The sequence below is a fragment of the Pteropus alecto genome, unplaced genomic scaffold (assembly GCF_000325575.1).
Source record: "Pteropus alecto unplaced genomic scaffold, ASM32557v1 scaffold86, whole genome shotgun sequence".
Classification (NCBI taxonomy): Eukaryota; Metazoa; Chordata; class Mammalia; order Chiroptera; family Pteropodidae; genus Pteropus; species Pteropus alecto.
Window position 1 is genome coordinate 26,711,877 of NW_006442109.1, and position 20,396 is coordinate 26,732,272.

The 20,396-nt window shown below is 35.1% G+C and overlaps 1 protein-coding gene across 3 annotated transcripts in view; it reads left to right on the plus strand.

Annotated features, from left to right (window-relative positions):
* TTBK2 (tau tubulin kinase 2) overlaps positions 1–20,396 on the plus strand; it is a 117,750-nt gene that overhangs the window by 73,033 nt on the left and 24,321 nt on the right. For all 3 annotated transcript variants that reach the window (XM_006920449.3, XM_025038824.1, XM_015596002.2), the window contains 4 exons: positions 2,192–2,257; positions 5,847–5,939; positions 6,599–6,724; positions 18,184–18,341. In XM_006920449.3, the coding sequence (XP_006920511.1) occupies positions 2,192–2,257; positions 5,847–5,939; positions 6,599–6,724; positions 18,184–18,341 (443 nt within the window). The remainder of the gene's footprint in view (positions 1–2,191; positions 2,258–5,846; positions 5,940–6,598; positions 6,725–18,183; positions 18,342–20,396) is intronic.

The window sequence follows — 20,396 nt, forward strand, 5'->3', positions numbered from 1 at the left end:
GAACCTTTAACTAGAATTATTTGTGTATATAGTTATTTTGCCCAATTGTGTTAAGTTGTCTTTTCTGCATTGTATAAAGTGGCTGAATTTTCTTGACATATTATTTCTTTGATGAGTCACATCAAGATCTCTTTAAACAGTTGATGTCTCTTTACCTATATTTCAACCTTCCCATGGCAGAAATAAGATCAGAGCCAGGACAGGGGCTTTCTTAACTGGAAAGAGTCTTCTGGACTTATCTTGGCTAGAATCCATCGGGAGTAGTCTAGGTGCCCATTTAACCTCGGGCTCAGCTACAGAATATGATAATAGGTCTGGATATTTCATCCTGACAGTTATTGAATGAAAATAACTGGGCAAAATTATGTGCTACAAAAAAAATTTTTGTGTTAGTGAAGGCTCTTTTTAGGTAATGAATAAAAGTACAACTTCTGAAATGTTATTTAGTAAAGAGAAAGGCTTTCATATATATTCTCTTACACATTTTTCTTCTAGAAAAAGAAGCCTCCAACCTCATAATTTCATCAACCAAATTGAGAATATTAGATATTTTTCTTAATCATGATATTTTAGGGAAATATTGAGATCTACTGACTATGATTTTTAATGAACGGCAGCTAAGAAAATAAAAGAGATTTAAGTAGATTGCAGAATATTTTGATTACTGAGACTTGTCCTTAAATGCGAAGTATTTTTTAAATAGTTAAATCTTAAAAACAAAAAGGAATAATTAAAAGGAAAGGGAGAATTTCATGAAAGAAGAAATAGACAACTAATTTGAGTAGATTAAACATTGCAAAAATGAGCAAACAGAGGAATACATAGAATGTTTTTATCTTATGCTATAGCAATATGACCAAAATGATTCTGATAACCAAAGATTTTTAAAATAAAATTTATTATAGTCTTTTTCTGACTACAAAAATAATACATTTTAATTGAGGATAATTTGAAATTAATAGAAAAATAATAAAAATTATTGAGTCTTATCATTTTCAAATTTGTCAGTTTTCATATCAAGCTGTTATAGTGTCATCCATGAATCTTTAGTGTACTGACTTGATCTTTATGAAGCAGTAGAATGGAAAACTGTATGACTTCAAGTCAAAAGACCTTTGTTGATGTCTGGTTTTATCACATTAATTCTGTGTCCTGAGACAAATTTACTTAGCTCTCAGAACCTGTATCTATGTCTGTAAAATGAACAAGACAAAGACCCTGCCATTATAGAGTTTATATTCCTATGGTAGAAGATAGGCAATAAATAAGTAAAAATATAAATAAAAGTAATTTTAGGTGATGAAAAGTGTTATGAGAAAAAAATAAAGCAGAGTAGAAAAATAAAGTGACATTGCAGGGTGGGTAGTTTTAGATTAGGATGATTAAGGAATATTTCTTTGAGGAAGTGAGTGACATTTGAGCAGAGGGTTTAAATATGACGTAGAAGAGCTAACCATTGAAGGCATACAGAGAGATAGCATTCTAACTGAAGAGACTAGCAAGTGCAAAGTCTTGAGCTAGAAATAAAATTGATTGTAAGAGAAACCACAAATAAATCCGTTTTGGAATGAGGCCAATGCCAGGTCATGGAATATTTTGTAGGCCAAATAAGAGTTTGGACTTTATTCTAAGTAGAGCTCTCTGAGAACTGGGATCATGCATTATTCATATATGGATTTATTCCCAGTACCTGCCACATTAACTTGAATTTATGAATATATGAATTGCATTTATAGGGAGGGACATAAGTTGCCACTGTATTTGAATTGAATTTGAATGAAATTGCCAAGACATGAAGAAGTTGGCATCTTAGATTACTTAGAGATTCCTCATGGTCTCAGTATACTTATTTGTAACCAGAGCCTGAATATTAATATATAGACTATGATTCTTGGTATGATTCTGGGTATATTGAAAGAATTTAATGTTTTCAAATGTACGGAATTTACTTATAATAAATACTACTTTATTTAAACGTGTAGGTAGAAAAAAAATGAGACTCATTGATAACCATAATGTTATTGCTGTTTTTTTAACCTGATCTCTAATTTTTTATAATTTCAAAAGAAAAAGTTAGAAATTTAAATTGTGTTTTATTATGACAGTAATGCATATTTTTCTCATATCTACTTCATGTGCTCAAGTGTACCGAATCTAAAGCTCATTTAATCTTTGCTTGGTTTTGTTGTAGCCTCGAGCTGTGGCAGGCTTTCGAGGGACAGTTCGTTATGCATCAATCAATGCTCATCGGAACAGGGTAGGTATCTGAACTAGAGTTGTATCTGTGTAAGCAAGCTGATGGCTTGAATCAGATTGACTTCCTTACATTAGAGTACAAAGATGTAGAAAGTTTTTTGGAGCAGAGAGAAAGGTGTTAGTAATACCAATGCATGGTAAGCTGTATGTTGGATAACAAATGCGTGCAACTGCATAGAAAGTAAAATTGGATTTGCCAGAAAAGATAATAACTAAGTATATGTCATGGGGAATCTTGTGTCCTAGGTATAAGTAAGTATTAACAAAGCTAATATAGAATTTTGAAAAAACATAACATTTGTGTTCTATTTTAAGAAGTTATTTGGGAATATCATACTGTCAATACCTAAAGAAATATAGGGGTCATCATTTTATGTAATATACATTTAATCTGTGATAGCCTCTCTCCATCAAACCTTTTGTTTTCACAAAGATCTCAAGTGCAGACAACTTAAAATTTGTTATCTTAGTAAATTATTCTTTTCCTCTTGGATTAAATTTTTAAAATTTCTCTGTCTCTGTCTCTCTGTCTCTGCCTGCCTGCCTGCCTGCCTGCCTCCCTCACTAGTTCTCTCTCTCTCTCTCTCTCTTTCTCTCTCTCTGTCCTGTTGTTCTCTGATTTTTTTCTCATCCTGAACTTTAATTATGAGTAGGAAAGGTGGATATTTTATGGATTCTCAATCCTTGAACTTGTTTGGATGGAATTGAGAAATTTAACAAGTGATTCCTTGATAAAACATACATCTTTTCTTGATCTTTGGTACCTCGTTTTTGTTATTTGAAGCCAAAATTGCTTGAATGAAAATTTGACCAATGCTAAATATAATAGGAAGAGTATGCTGAGGTCTCATGTGCTATGCTCCATTTCTTTTGGTTTCTTATGATGTGATTATGGATTGAAAATAGGAAAAGTATTTTTATCAGTATACAGCTCTCTGCCAAACATTTTAACTCATTTAGTTTGATTCAGTGTTGCTTTATTTTATGGCATCTAGTCAGTTATTCTGCCTTAAAAAAGAAAGTACTCTTATTTTCAAGATAAAATTTTACAAAATTTTAGAAGTACTAGGCTTTCTAATTAATTCTATTACAGAATTTTATCAACTTTTTGAAATAGGACATTCTTTCTGAGGTAGGAATAAACATTTTCAGAGATCATAATAACTATATGAGCTAATATAGTTATAGCTCCAAAATAGCTACTAGAAAGAGATTATATATTTTTTTATTTTTTTTAATTTGAAGAGTAGAGATTTCTTTTAAAATCCTCTTTAGCATAGAGTGCTATAAAAGTTACTCTGTTACCTGCTTATTTATTGTTACTCATCTGACCTTGGTAGAAGGATTTGATACTGTATAGCAGTGGTTCTTACCCTTCTTTTCTGCTCCCAACACACCTGAGGAGTAGGATGCTTTACACAGTCACACAGTGTGTCACACAGTGACAACAACAATTGTCAGTTTATGTGGTGATGCAGGAGTGCAACTAGTGGAAATTTCACAGGTGCTTGTCTAATTTAAAAAGATTTCCCAGATAATTCTAATATATATATTTTTTTTCTTCCATATTCTGCACCCCTGTTTTGGTAATTTCTAAACATAATACATTCCCTTTCTGGTTTTTTGGGGGGGCGGGGAGGAGGGGTGGACCTTGATCTTAAACTTTTAATATGAATAATTTCCAAACAGTGCAGGGACTTTTAGAACACTGGAACTCTGTTCACGTCATCTCATTGTTGTCCTACATTTTAATCCTTTGTTTAATACTTGCTTTATCTCAATATTTTGAAAAAAATTACTTTCTTCTGGTTCTATGGTTGCTATTGAGATCATTGTTCATTTAATTGTTGTTACCTTGTATTTAATTTTTCTTTTTTCTTCGACTACTTTTGATATCTTCTTTTTGTCTTTGGTGTCCTGCAGATATATTCACATGTTCATAGCTGTAGATTTCTTTATATTTATTTGGTTTGGGAGTTGTGCTTCCTAAATCTGAACATTCATGTCTTGTATTGATTCTGGAATTTCTCAGACATTACTTCTTTAAATATTGCCTCTTTCCTTTTCTCTCTATACTTCTCTTTTCATATCTCCAAGTTGATGTATTTTAGACCTTCTTGTTCTGTCCTCCGTGCCTCTTAAGTTCACACTCAGATTTTTTAACTGTCTCTGTGTTGCATCATAATTTCTTCAGATCTATCTTCATTAATTTTTTTCTGCTGTGTTTGATCAGCTTTTTAATGTGTCCACTGATTTTTTTAATTTCTCTAATGTACTTTTTATTTCTAGATGTTATCTTTGGTCATTTTCCAAATCTAATTGGCTTTTTATTTTTTGTATAGAATATGCTTCCTTTCTCATGACTTTAATTTTATTTTTTGTTTAAACATTTTAAACATTCTTATTTCATGTTCTATAACCTATAATTCTATTTCTGAAATTCCTGAATATCTAATTCTGTTCTTTATAGTTTCTCTTGTCATTAACTTATGATAACCTGCTTTCTAATGTATTTTGTAATTTCACATAACGAGCTTATACTTGGTGGATGTCGTAGAAATCCTAAATTTAAGGGTGCTTTTATCTTAAGAAGATTTTGTTTGCATGTGTCATTGCCACAGGACAGGATCACCCAGAAATCACTTCATTTCTGGACTTAATTTCTCAGACCACAAAAGCAGTATAAGTTTAAACTCCAAATCTGAGAGAGGGACAGGCCTCTGATAACAAATTGTGAGGGCAAATTCTCTTTTAACCACTCACTTTATCCCTTTGACAGGGTTAAATTCTACAGAAAAAAAAAATATTGCAATATAATGTACATACCAAATCCTATACCAAAGATAGCCTTTTGAGAATCCTAGCTCTATGGTGGGCAGTGGGGCAAGTGAGATAGGGGAATGTCAGTTACAACTTCTATCTTACGTAGGCTGTGCTTTTACACCTGTCCCCTTCCTAATTGATAAAACTCATTGATAAAAGCTATGACAGATACCCCACAAATAGCCCAACCTACAGCTTCAGTGTCAGCTTGCTTCTCTTATTTCAGCTTTCTTTTAGTGTTGGCTCTTATGATTCCTTTTACTTCTTTTTTTACAATTGTGGTAAAAAACACATAACATTAAATTTATCATCTTAACCATTTTTAAGTGTACAATTCAGTAGTGTTACATATATTCACATTATTTTACAACAGTTTTCTAGAACTTTTTCATTTTGCAACACTGAAACTCTGTAATCAGTACACACTAATTTCCCTTCTCCCTTTCCTCTAGCCCTTAGCATCCACCTTCTCTTACTTCTTAATGAACTCATTTATTAATCAGTGGGTTGTTCATTATATTATATCCAGCATTTCTGGGTTTGGGGGTATTCTTTATATTAAAAAGTTTTTCAGCATATCTGTTCTGCCATCCTGATTGCTGTATAGCTATGTAGATATATAGAGATATTTACCAGATAAGTCATGGGAAATATATTTAAATTTTTAGGCCTAATTAGATGAAACACAGGGGTTAGGCCTCAGACAACACAATGTACTCACAAGGACCTGTAATATAATGCGATGGAATTCTGTTTTGCTTATGAAGGAAATGGGAAGACATGATGACCTTTGGTCCTTATTCTACATGTTGGTGGAATTTGTGGTTGGTCAGCTGCCTTGGAGAAAAATAAAGGACAAGGTAATTTTGGAAGTAGATATATCAATTTTGATAGGGAAAAGAATAAAAATTTCTCCTGGATAGGCATTTTTGTTGAGAATATGCTTACATGTGAGAATTAAAATTTGCAGTGACTTTCACTATATCCAAATATGTATATTTTTCTCTCTATGAGATGTTATTAGCGATCTAATTAATGTTATGACTTTTTCTGTGTACATGGAGAATAGATACTAATTTAAGTACAATTATTGCTTCCGATTTGATTTCTAGCCCTCCTTCTTAGCTTTTCTTTTCACTAGTTCTCTCTTTTTCTCTTTTATAAGTCAGTTAAGCTTTTAATTTTTAATTGTCACATTATATCATTTGATTTGAAAACTGTAAACACCTGTGTTGATAAAGAAATATAGACCAGATTTAGATCAACTTTTTTTTTTGTGGAGCTTTCAGTTCACTGATGCCAAACTCTAGGTTACCCTTTGGTTCTGCATTATAGTCCTTATCCCATCCCCCTTTAAAACCAGTGTACATTAAGCTATTGGTAAAACTCAGTTCTTGCCTTTACTTAATTACTCACTATCTCATTCCCTGGTACATACCCTTGAGATTATTTAGAGAGGCTCTTAATATGTAACTGCCAAGAGAAATTGACTTTAGTTCCTTTTCTCTTTACTTCCTAGGAGCAAGTAGGCTCTATTAAGGAGAGATATGACCATAGGCTTATGTTGAAACATCTCCCTCCAGAATTCAGCATCTTCCTGGACCACATCTCCTCTTTGGATTATTTTACAAAACCAGACTATCAGGTAATCATTTTTGTGAGCTCTGTGGGCTAATTATTCTCTCTCATTTAGTCTCTGTCTTCACTTACTGTAGCTTTGAGGGTGTTGTAAATGACTATTATCCATAGTATTATTCTAGGGTGTTGTAAATGACTATTCTTCATAGTCATTTACAACACCCTAGAATAATACTATTTTAATACATCCTGAAGAATGTGGTGAAATTAACTGATGATGACAGTGTTTTTATGTGTGTGTTTCCTTCCTTCTGGATGAACATACTTCATTAGAGTTTTAAGTTTGTTCATCGTGTAACAGATTTTACTGTTCCTGCTGTGATTCATCTGGTGTCTAGAACTGCTGATAGTTCAAATTATGTGAATCCTATAGCTAATTTGTTGGCCAAAGGAAATGTCCAACTGGGTAATGTATCTGTTGAGGGCTCGAGGGCTGCATATCATATGTTAATAAGCTATGGGACAACAACCAGGGAAGATTGTTGCCTCTGTTTTGTCTGTGGTCAGTGAATCATTTCCTTAGAACATCAGTTAATGAGACCTTATAAGGGTTGTCTAGGTTTACCACAAATTGCATCCCTAACCCAACCAGCTGTATTTCAGAAGATTCTGTTGCTCTCAGGGAGAACTTGGTCAGAGTTTAATGCAAAATAATCACTACCACTGAAAACATAAATGAAGCCACACATAGGTTAATAATAATGTATTAGTGTATCATTTCTATCTACAAAAGATAACATGTAGACTTTATTGCCTGTTAATGAAAGTTTTGTGTTCTAAAGTGTTTTATGTTTGGAAATGTCAGTGTTGCCTAGTCAAAAATTTAAGACTATCCATAGCACAGTGAACTTATTTACATATAGTAAGTATTTTTGTGTGAAATTGCTGCTTTTGTATAAGATATAAACAAGTTATAAAGCAGAGAGGCAACATACAACCTTGGGTCCTTAAGTAAGTCAGCTTGTCTTCTTTCCTACATGGCTATTTGCATAATGAACTATATGAACTGTCTAAAAAATGGAGAAAATACATTGTATACAAGTTGCTGTGGAGTATGTTGTTATATTTACATTAGACAGTACATATTACTCGCAATAAAATAACGAAATTATACCTGTAAGACTAGATGCAGGAGGAGATGGGAAATGTTCCAACTTTCCCATCTTGGGTGCTGATAATTTTTTTATTGACAAAGTTTGTCTGAGAGTATAAAAGTTTAGCAAACTTTTTGATCACATTCTCCACTTATGTCTACAATCTAAAGACCATCACATTTACCATATAACTTTGAAACTTAGATATATAATTAATTTAGTTTAAATTAGCAGCTTATTGTTCTCAAGTTTTTCATTTGGATTTTATCTCAGAAGCTACTCTATGTTTCTGTCACATGGTAACAAAACAAAGTATAGTGATTTTCCTATTTTTGGAAGAGAGAGAACAGGGGTAACTTTTTTTTGTTTTACAGATGCTATAAATAATCTGGTTCTTTCTTGCTCTCTGATCTTTCATAAGCAATGAGTTGTTGGAGCAGGAGGCAGGTGAACAGGAGAAGAATAATTGGGAAAAAGATGTTAGTATAAGTAACTGTGCGTTCTGATGACTAGTATCAATGTGACATCAAGTTCCAAAATGGGCTGAGCTTTGTAGCTTTGGTCTCTTGCTTCCCTCACAGAGGCCTGGTGCAGTCTTCATTTTGAGAAAAACTACTCTACTTTGAGTATAAATGCTCTTGTGAGCTAATGTTGTCCATATGGTTAATTTTACTGTTTGGAACTTGTTACTGAATTTAATTACTCTTCTTTCAAAATTTTAAATTCCTTGTTGGACATCCAGAATAGTTAAAAACAACAACACAAACCTTCTCCAGCAAAAAGCAAAAAAAGAAAAAATATATATATATACTAGTATTCTCTAGCTACATCAAAGGATAAATAATATTTCTTCAACTTTATATATTCTGAGTCATGACCACAGTGAATATATTTTATAATCTAAGTGTTAAATGATACTGTTTTATAAAGCTACTTTCACTTTGAATATCTGTGTTTTATAAATCTTTAAAAATCAGTTTCTTGCTAGAAAAATTATCTTAACAAGTTGCACATGACCAGTACCTTATCCAGTAGACTGCTCCTGCTCCCTTTGACAGCAGGTGTAGACCTAGAAAGAACTGTTTTGTTCTCTACCCAGAATCTTTTATGCATGTCTCAAATAGAATAAAGGCTGACACTTGCTTTTGGAAAGTGTTATGTTTATCAGTCTAAATACTATTACATGCTATGTATTATAGATACTATTTTCTGTTAAACTAAAGATAAAGTTATCAGAATTATAGCCAAGATTAAAGCAGATATCTTATTATGAAATCGTTTTTATTATTAAAATCTAAAAGAGCATAGCAACTATAAGAGTTGAGAAAGTCTGGGCCATGAATGTCCTCAGGTGATATAATTGCTTAGATCACACACACACACACACACACACACACACACACACATACACACGCACACACAATTGCATGTAAAACTGGTGAAATTAAGTTCTGTGGATAGTACCATTGTCATTCTCCTGGTTTTGATATTGTACTCTAGTTACTTAAGATATTACCATTGGGGCAAACTGAATGAAGGAGACTTCTCTGTATACTATTTTTGCAGTTTCCTATGAATATTTAATTACAACTGACCCTTGAACAACAGGGTTTGAACTGCCAACGTCCACTTATAAATGGTTAGGAATTTACATATGCGGAGGGCCCACTTAAGTTATACACGGATTTTTGACTGAGTGGCTAGCACCCTTCTTAACCCCTGAGATGTTGAAGAGTCAACTGTATTTCAAATTAAAGGTTTAAAAAAAAGGGCTAGGCCAACATTTTCAGAAATGTAGATAGTAATAAAAATATGTAGCTACCTTATAATTTAAATAAATCCTTTTAAAGTGTTTTGAGAAAGGAAAACCTCTGAGAGGTGCCTAGGAAGAGCTTATCAACCTTAAATTTCACCACAGGACTCTACCTGTAGGTGACACTGTCACTAGTTAATGGGTAATTAGGATAGCAGCATCAGATTGGATAAAGAAGAGCCTTTGATGACTTTATATATTATTGTCACAATAATGCACACAGCAATGTCACAGTAATACCTGGATACTATTATCCTGGTCTTACAGAGGCTTAGTTTAGACATGAAGCCAGGGAAAACTAGTGGTGCCAGAAGTAGTATCTGAACCTATATATATATGACTCATTTAAAAAGGCCCAGATTCTTCCTCCAGTTTGCCATCTGCTTTCCTTGGAGAGGTGGCTACAAACACAACAGGCACTGTAAAGTAAATACTAATATGACTGGTTAAGAAAAATGCAGTGAAAGAATAAAAAATTATATGAAGAATTATCTGAAATTATTGTTGTTAATTAGTAGGATCACACGATCCTGACATAAGAACGCAAAAAGTATCTTTATTAGAGTGTTCAGATTATGTTAAGCATTTTTTAGCAAGTTGAGAAAACAAATGAAAGCCATAAATATACACACCACTGGTAAGCCTGAGACTAAAATGTGTATATCAAGCCAGCCTTTATACTGCCACAACATCGCTAAAAATATGATAGAGAGGAAATTCAAAGCCAACGAAGTTTCATTAATCTTGTTACTATGCTTTCCAGGTTTAGGAATAGAAAAATTAAACAGAGATTACATCAAAATGCAGCAGGCTTCCCTCTTTTTGAGGACTTAGAGCTGTTTTAGGATCCCCTGACTCTGATAACATAGGCGTTAAATTTTTCAGAGAGCAAAGATGGGCTGCTTGTGAAGCAAACAAATAAGAGGCTGAGCTAGAGCATTAACAAGGGGGAGCCTCCCATAAAACGGGTTGGGGAAGGTCTTTCTCTAAAGCTGCCATTTAAGCCAAGTCCTAAAGAGTGAGACAGCATTAGCCATGTGAAGAGCAAAAATAAGAGGAAGAATGTTATAAGCAAAAGGAAGAACTTGTGCATAGGCTCTGATTTAAGAAAGGAAAGAAAAGAAGACAAGTGGCGAAACATAGTAAATAAGGGGAGAGAGTGGTTCGAAATGAGATTGGAAAGAAAGGCGGAGACTAGATGATGCAGGGCCTTGTAGTCCTTGTTGAGGACTTTGAGTTTTATTCTAAGTGCAGCAGGAAGCCTTGGAAATCTAACACACAGGAGCATTGTGATCCAGTTTATGTTTTAAGATGATTATTTTTGCAGTCTTGTGCTTTCAAATGAGGCAGAGGAACATTAGAGACTACTTAGGAAGGTATTGAGATTGGCTGAGCTATGCCTTTGAAAGAAAGAAATATAAAAAAATTAATGTCTTAACATTACAGAGGTTTATTTTTTGGTCATATAGCAGTGTAGTTAAGTTGGGCAACTCTCCTAGGCAACTCTCAAATGGTAACTTGAACATCCAGCCTCCATCCATATTTTGACACTACTGTCTTTAATACATAGAAAGAATGGGTGTGGATATTTGCTTAGGGGTTTTATGACCTGGACTGGAAGTGATCTAAACATTTCAGCATATACCGCTGTGGCCAGAACCCATTCACATTGGCTCAATTCTGACTTCAAGGGATACTGGGAGATAGAGTCTTCCCTCGTGGGCAGGAGGCAAAGAACAGCGATGATCTTGACTAGGATATAAGCAGTAGAGATGGAGAGAGGTAGATGAATTCTTACTCTACCCCCTTTAATTGTCTCCTTTCATTCCCTATTGTACTTAAATGACCCAGCTATATTGGGCACCTCAATGCAGTCAAATGGGACTACCAGCCCTTCTCCTAGCATGCCCTGCCTGGAACGCCTACGTTTCATAAACCCGCTTATCTTGTGAAATTAAAGCCCAACTCAGATGCCAGCTTCTTCAGTCTCCTCTGATTCCTTCGTGACAAGCGATTTCTTCTGCTAAACTCTTACAGCAGTACTTTGTTTTGCCTCCTTACCAGATAAGTTAGTTCCTTTAGAGCCAGGGCTTTGCACATTTATCTCAGTTTCCTCAAGAAGTTAGCACAATGATACACATTTAAAAAGTCTGCGAAATTCAATTAAATCTGCTTAATATAATGTTTGCTTCTTTTCAATGCAAACTCTCTGAAGACAAGACTGTGTTTTGTTCACTTTTGCCTTCCTAGCACCCAGGACAATAGGCATTCAGTGTATGTCTGAATCAGTGAATGGGTATTGTTATAACTATAGAACAAGTAGAGTCACAGAACATTTCTGTTTACTTGACTCACTTAAATTCAGCTGTATATGCAGGAGATAGAAATTTTTTAATATGTATGTGATTTTGCCTGCCTTTTGGCTCAGTTAACCATGCATGCCCTATGGTGAGAGTGAGGGTGCAGTGCCCTTGTGAATCTGCTATTCCCTCAGGCTTTCTCTCATTGACAGCAGTCCAGTCATCCAGAATCAGACTGCACTGAGCATGATTCTAATGTTTAAAGGAGTAGTAATCTTTTGAGAACAATATAACCTCTAAATGCAGCCAGCTTACTTCATTTACATTCATCTGAAGAAATAAAAGTCTATTTCAGATGTTGGAGAAAAAACTTATCTAGGTTATGCCTAGTGCAACTACTGTTCTGTACTTTATGGGTATTTTAACGGGCTTTCAATGATAATTTCAGCTATATGCTGTTTTTGCCTTGCCTGCTGACTGGCTGTAAGTCTTCTATGATGGAAATAGCGCTGCACTTAAAAGATCAGTTTCAGTTGATTTGCCACATACCATTTGTGTGACCTTTTAATGGCTGTTTTCTTATCTGTGAAATGGTAGAATTACCCACCCCACAGTATTGTTAGGATTTTAATGAGATAATTGTGGGAATGCTTTGTAAATTGCAAAGCATCATGTAAACATAAGTTGTATTACACATATCTCAGTGACACTGCATTTGCTTATAATTATCTCACTTCATTCTTGTATTCTACTTAACATTACTTCTGTGTTAATAGAAATTCTATTTTCTTTATGCTGCTTTGTCCTGTTAAGGCAGAAAGAAAATGTTGCTTACCTTTTCAATTGGCCTTGTTAGTGATGCAGAACAGGGCAAATCTCCCAGTCTCTGACTATAGCTTGATTTAACACTTTAGTTCTCTTCTCTCCTACCTAAATTATTAGGAGGCATAGAGAAGCTTAGAACAATGCCACTTTACCTTATGGGCTTACAGCACATGAAAGAGAAGACGTTGGTATTAGGCAGCACTGTTGGCTGAGCAACTCTGCTGCCTTACACTGCTTCAGGTCCCCTGGGGCAGCCGACCAGGGGCACTCGTGAGTTGTCCTCCATATCTTGATATAAATGGTAAAAACAGCTAAAACTCTGGGCTTCTTAAATACAGTCTTTTTATTTGATCTCTCTCTTATTTTCTGGTTCTGTTCTCCAAAGGATGGGTGCAATGCAATTTCTCTCCTCACTCCCCCTCCCCCGCCCCCATCGATGCTGTTAAAAATTCCTGGAAAAGGAGAGAAATCTAGAACACGTACATTTCTTTCCCTCTATTGTATCTGTTTATCACGGAAGTGAGTCAATTTCTTTTGCAGTAAATAATCTATCTTTGAATTAGCCAAGCCAGCATCACCATTGTGCTCTGCTGGATAAGTGCTTTATTGATCCATGAATTTACCATTTATTAACTGAGAATTCAGATATCAGGATTCTCAATGAGTCCTCAGCATCACATTACAAATAATTATTGTTTTTGCAAAGTATGGACTTTGTCTGCATTCTCTTTGAGAGGACAAACTGGGATTTCATATGGAGGTAAATATGATAAAGCTATTGATTGCTTTTGTGTTAAAGATTAGAGAAGAGACGGGTGCTTCCCTAGGGCATTATGTCTATGTCAGATGACTGATTGCTAGAAAGAATGAGGATATTTCTGGTGGTGGGAGCTAGCACCAGGCATTTTTGTGGAGTACACATGCTTATGTGTGTAATTATTTTAGATAATGCATTTTTGTTAGTTAAATTTTTTTCTCATTATTAAAAGTAATATATAGTTATTATAAAAGTTTGGAAATTACAGAAAATGAAAAATCTAAATTATTCAAAATCTTATTACCCGGATATAGTACCTGATGTTTATATACTTTTTTTTGTCTTGAATAATCTGCTTTAGAAAAATTTGTGTATCTCATTAGAATTAGGTTTAAAGAAAATGGACTATCTCTTATTTATAAGTGCAAGAAGAAGGGAAATTGACACAAATAATCCATGACAGTAGCCAAATAAAAAGTAGTATTGCATTTTTGCTTATCCAGACCTTTCTCACATCCCCCTCTCCCCCCAAAGTCTTCTTTCCCATTTTCCTCCCCTTTCCTACTTTCCTTTAAGGAAGATTCACCTTTTAATGACGTTATGCCCCTAGTATTTCTCACACTAGTTCACCAGTCTCTCCTCTCGCAGCGAAATATGAGCATGTTTCTCAAGAGATCTGGACACAGTCTGAAAGTGTCGGCCATAAGTCTAAGTTTTTTTGCATTCTCCTGATTTATCTTAAAGGTTCATATGAATTTTTCTTTATAACTTCTTTGCATTTACTGCATTATCAAATATCATGTTAAATGTGTTACCTCTGAGTAAAATTTTTTAAGAAGCTGTGCCACATTTATTAGGTGACTTTAAACCTCTCTGGCATATGATCGCATCCCCTAGTGGTACACGTTACTCTATTTTGAGAAACCTAGATTCTTTAGATGAGTTCATATTTTCTAAAAATATGTTACTAAACAAAATATGTATGCTAGATTTTTAGTGATTCTCAGTGGAGAGATATGGGACACACCTTTCTAGAGGGAAAATGTCAGAATCATTTAAAAGGTTTTTTCAGATTTTGCTCTGCCCCCTTTTCAGTTTGAGAATTACCACCATTGTGAGTTCCTGTTCTGATTAAAAAGTGTTTGATTGAAAAATGTTTTATTCCTCAATTGTATTGAGTAAAAAAAAAAAAAAGATAAGGACCACCAGTTTTCTCTATATATACAAATATGTACACGTGTGTGTGTGTATGTGTGTGTGTATGATTTACAAGGTGACTAGTTTATATTGTTCTCAAATCTATTTAAATGAAAATTGAATTCGAGTTTTTTGATTTATTTAAGCCAAATGTGGTATAATGAATCCAGTTACCCATCCCTATGCCTGCTCCAGAAAGAGTTCTCGACTTGTCCTGTTTCTGTAATGTGTCAAAGATTAGAATTTAGAGCCATGCTAGTCCTGCAGTAGAAACTTATTTTGTTCTTTAAAGTATCTACAAAGCTCTAGCTAGTCTGACTTTTCAGTGCCTCAGTGCTTTTTAGCTTTCCTTCTGTTTGTTTTGTTTTGTGCCCTCCATCCTTCTGTCTCCTGCTTTTGGGCTCTAGTGATCACAATCATAGTAACAAACTTTCTTACTTGAGGCCCAATGGCATATGCTACATTTTCTAAGACATACAATACTATGATAATTATAAGAAGGTAGGTAATTCCATGATAAAAGGACACCTGGCATAAAAACTGTTTAGGATCATCCTTATTGCAGCCCAGTTCAGGAACAGCGTTTAGCAGTAGCTGTCTGAGTGCTCATAGTGCAAGGCAGTTGCTGCCTCATTGGCAGGGACTCTACCTTTCAGGAAGCACACATCTTGCTCTGTGAGAACCTCGATTTCTTGAGTCAGGAGAGAGATCTAAGGTCTGCCACTTCAATTCTTATATGCTGAGACTCAATCTATCTTTCTCCGCTGTGTTTTCAGTAGTCCTCTATCTCTAACAGTTTGGGGAAGTCTAAGCTATAACTTAGGTAACTTAACATCAACAAAAATATAACCAAGATGAAGATTCTCAGGTTTTACAACTGTGTCTTTTCCAATACCTTTTATGTTTCTAGTTTCCTTTTCTACATTTATAATTTTTTCTTTGGGACTTAAAGATAGTGTCATGTGAATCAGTAAATATTATTACAAAGAAACATTTATTCTTGAAATGTTTTAGAGTAATTATTTAAGGATTCTGTACTCAGAATTTCAACATGGGTTGGTTTTTTTGAGGCCCAACTGGATGTCCTACAATTCAAATTGATTCTGACATGATCTACCTGGAGACAGTGAGCATGAGATTCCTCAGGTTAAGGATTCAGCCCCACATCCTCTACTTCAGTTGCCAATCACAAGTCCTGGTTGTCAATTGTACTTCTGATTGACTGGATATAAATAAGAGGTTCCCACAGTACCCTGCTTGGGTTTGATTAATTTGCTAGAACAGCTCATAGAACTCGGAAAACCAGTTTTCTCACTAGATTACTGTTTATTACAAAGGGTGTAACTCAGAAACACCAGATGGAAGAGATGCGTAGGGCAAAGTATAGGGAAAGGGCGTAGAACTTCCATGCCCTCTTTGAGGGAACCACTCTTATCAACTCCACCGTGTGTTCACCAACTCAGAAGCCCTCGAAACCCTGTCAGTTTGGGTTTTTATAGAGGCTTCATTATATAGGCTTGATTATTGACCATTGGTGATTGATGCAAACTCTAGCCACCTATCCCCTCCCCTAGAGGCCCAAGAGATGGGACTGAAAGTTACAACCCTCTATTCACAGAGTTGGTTCTTCCAGGGATCAGCCCTCATCCTTAGGTACTTTCCAAAATCACCTCATTAACATAAACCTAGTTGTGGTGGGAAGGGGCTTCTTATAAATAACAAGACACCCATGTCACTTTTATGGCTCTGAAGTCATTCTAGGAACTGAGGACTAAAGACCAAATATTAGAACAAAAGATGCTCCCATTGCTCTTATCTCTCAGGAAATTCCAAGGGTTTGGGGAGCTGTAAGCCAGGAACCCTGAAGATATATATATGTATATCTTATAGATCACAATATTTCACTCTTATATATAAGGCATTGTGTTAGATACAGTGATAAGCAAGATCAGATATATACCAGCCTCTTGGAGCTTACTGTCTGGGTGAAAGAGAGAAATCAATCAAATAATCAGAAATAACTATAAATTTACAATCAATAGTGTTTGGCTCAATCTTCTTATTGAGACAATGTCTTCACTTGGCATCTAGAACACCAAATACTTGGTTTTCCCACTTCACTGGTTTTTTTTGCTGAGTCCTTTTTTTCTTTCCATCTAAATGTTGGCGTGCCCTAGGCCTTAGCCCTTGGGCCTCTTTGCTACCTACTCTTACATGATCATCCAATCTTAACTTTAAATGATACCTATTAATATCTATATGCTGATGACTATCAAATTTGTATTCTCTATTCCTCCCTAAACTCCATAAAAATTTCAATATCCCAATCCTCAAACCCACTGCTTTTCATCTCAGTAAATGGTACCACCATTTACCCAGTGGCTCAGGACAGAAATCTAAATTATTCTTTATTCTTTTTTTATTCTCACAGCTTTCATCTAATCCATCGGTAAACTCTGTTGGCTCTACAAATTATATCCAAATCCTGTCACTTCTTATCACCTCCACTGTTACCATGCTGGTTCAGCATCAGTAGCCTCCAACTGGTCATCTGTTCCTAGCACCCGCATCTCCATCCCTGTTCATGGCCTCTGTTCTCCACTTGAAAGTCAGAGTAATCTTTTTAAAGCCTAAAACAAACCTTCACAAAATCTTCCAGTGAGGAAGTGCTGATTTCAGGTCTGGAGTGGGAAATGTATAAGATGAATGTCTGAGGATAGGATACTAACAGAGTAAGAGAAATGATGAAGAGAGAATGAAGCCATAATCATAAAACTAAAAATGGCGTGTACTGTCAGGCACAGTAAAGGGAGGTCTTTGTGAGATCTTCTTCAAGATCACGTCATACTTTTGGAATTTAAAGACAAAAATAAATGCATATAAATGCATAATTTATATTATGCATAATTTCATAATGCATAATATGAAATTATTATCTGATTTATATTATGCATAATTTCAGTTATTTTTGTTTTTAAACAACACAGAGTTAAAAAACTTTCCAAATCTACAAAAAAATTGGAGGAAAGCACAAAGAACTTTTGTATACCCCTTAACCTAGACATACCCACTGTTAACACTGGTCACCTATTTAAGTTGAAGCATATAAAAATGCCCCTTTTTGACAAAAAGGATCACATAGATGGTTGAAACTTAATAAACACATGCATACAACACACATTTTCTATTGCCACATCATCTGAAAGTAGGATTTAGATGTGACGCTTTATTACGTAGTTTCCAAGAACAAAGACATTGTACTACAGAACTACAAACCGATGCCTCAACTGAGAAAAATCAGGTTAATATCATCATTCACGTATAGTCCATATTCAGATTTCCTTATGTATATCATCAAGTTGTTTATTTTTTTTGATTATACTACAAAATTAATTTATGAATCTGGGGTGCTTTCTCTTATAAAATAAAGTGACTGTGTTTACTGTTGGCTCACTCTAGTTTTTTTTCTTTGTGGTTTAGCTTCTTACATCTGTGTTTGACAACAGCATCAAAACCTTTGGAGTAATTGAGAGTGACCCTTTTGACTGGGAGAAGACTGGAACTGATGGCTCCCTAACAACCACCACTACTTCTACCACCCCTCAACTGCATACCCGCTTAACCCCTGCGGCAATCGGGTATGTCTTAAACAGCTCATTTAGCAGTCTTTCCTGGATGCGTTATATTAGCAGAAATTATTTCATCCAGATTCCCTCAGATTACCAAATGCTAAGACATAGGGAAAAGCCTATGGATTTCTTGAATTAATATTGCTCATGTATATGCCTTTGTTCAGATTTACTTTTCTTAAAAAGTATTTGTAGAACATATTGTGAAACAGGAGCTTAGAGCTTGTGTGACTTGATGTCAAATTTACAATAGGTTTTTTTCAAAATGAGAAGGGGCATTTGTTACATTTACTTCTAAAGAATATTTGGGACTCTGGAAAGAATGAGCCACAATTACATGTAACTATACTGTGCTTAAGTTTATTGGAAACAGGTTATGGTGTATTTCCATATTATTCTTGGTTTTTTGTTTTTAATATTTTCTCTACATGCATTTAATGCAATTGCTTTAGTTTTTTAAAATTTTTTTTTTGTGGGGGAGTGGGGGGTGTTTTTTTTTTCCAACCCATTTTTACCTGGTCTGGTTGCTTTAAACTGGTGTTTAAAAAAGTCAATAGGAAAAAATCCTCAGAAAACGTGAGCTAATTGGGACATTTTATCACTAATCCATTGCTTTGATTTTATATTGAAAGATGGGGTCACTAGAGCTTACTGAATCAGAAAAGCTCACCATGGACTCATATAACTAGACATGTTATCCTCGATTAGCTTGTCTAAGAGTTCTTAGATGTGGGACCCTGACTAGCTACATCAGAATCAATATAGACGTTTATTTAAAATATCTATTTGTAGGACTTTCCCCAGACTTACTGAATCAGAATCTAGGGATGTGGCACAGAGGTCCATATGTAAAAAATGTTTCTCATGCTTATCTGAGTTTGGGACCCATTGCTCTAGTCCAGCTACCCCATTTTACAAATAAGGAATAACCCTAGCGCTGAGTGAATCATCTGATTTTAGATAAATATTAGTCACAGAGCTTGAGCCCTTCTCGAAATTTTGATTCTTGTTTTAGTGCTTTTGTCCTCCTCCTCTGATTGTTGTTAGTAGATAAACCTCAAAATTACAAATCAGGTGATCGGACTTCAAGATAGCTAAAGTCAATGAAGATAGTATAAGTTCCTATCTTCCAATGTTTCCTCCTAAAATAAGACAGAATAACAGGAAAGGAAAAATAAAACTACACCAAAACCATGTCCTCAAAACAAAGGATCTCCAAACTTCAAAAGAACTAAGTAAAAAGAGAAAAACACCAAGTCCTTTTGTGGTATCTCTTATGGTCCTGTCTCACCCAACCCTACCACAAGGCTTTATAAAGGCAGATCAGTAAAAACTATAAGGTAGAGGAGAATTGGCAGTGGGGCTTAAGGTTCATCTAAAACCAACACCAGAAAGACTAAACGCATCCTAAGAACAAAGGTACTAAAAAATATCCAAGTAGATCAGATCATGAACTACAGGGAGGTAAAAATATGTATGATTCAAAACACACAGCTTCTGGGGAAGAAAAAAGACAAAAAAAGGAAGAAGTGGCCCTTTGTCAGTTGAGTGGTAAAGGACAAAACATCTATTTGGGTTCAATCAGTAGAGAGAAACTACACAGTAATTTGAACAGGGAAAGATGATACAAAGAATTATTACCTGTAACATGGAATTGGAATAGCATGGGATTGACTGGTAAGAAGTTGAAACAACTGTAAAGAATACAGGAATAGCAAAAATAAAGTGTAGCTGATATTAAGCATCCAAGCAAAGAGCTCCCCCAGCCCTGACCCCAGGGCTGACATCCTGACCTTGTTGAAGAGGGTGTGTTCATCCTTCATTGGATGGCAGGAAGTTGCTCTGATGCCACACTGGTAGAATTTGCTAAAAAGCTGTTATCTGGAACTTGCTTGAAATCTGCCCTCTAGGGTGCCAGAGAAAGCTATTTATTGGGGTTATCTCACCAGGCACACTGCTAAAAACTTCCTTCCTTCCTTCCTTCCTTCCTTCCTTCCTTCCTTCCTTCCTTCCTTCCTTCCTTCCTTTCTTCCTTCCTTCCTTCCTTCCTTCCTTCCTTCCTCT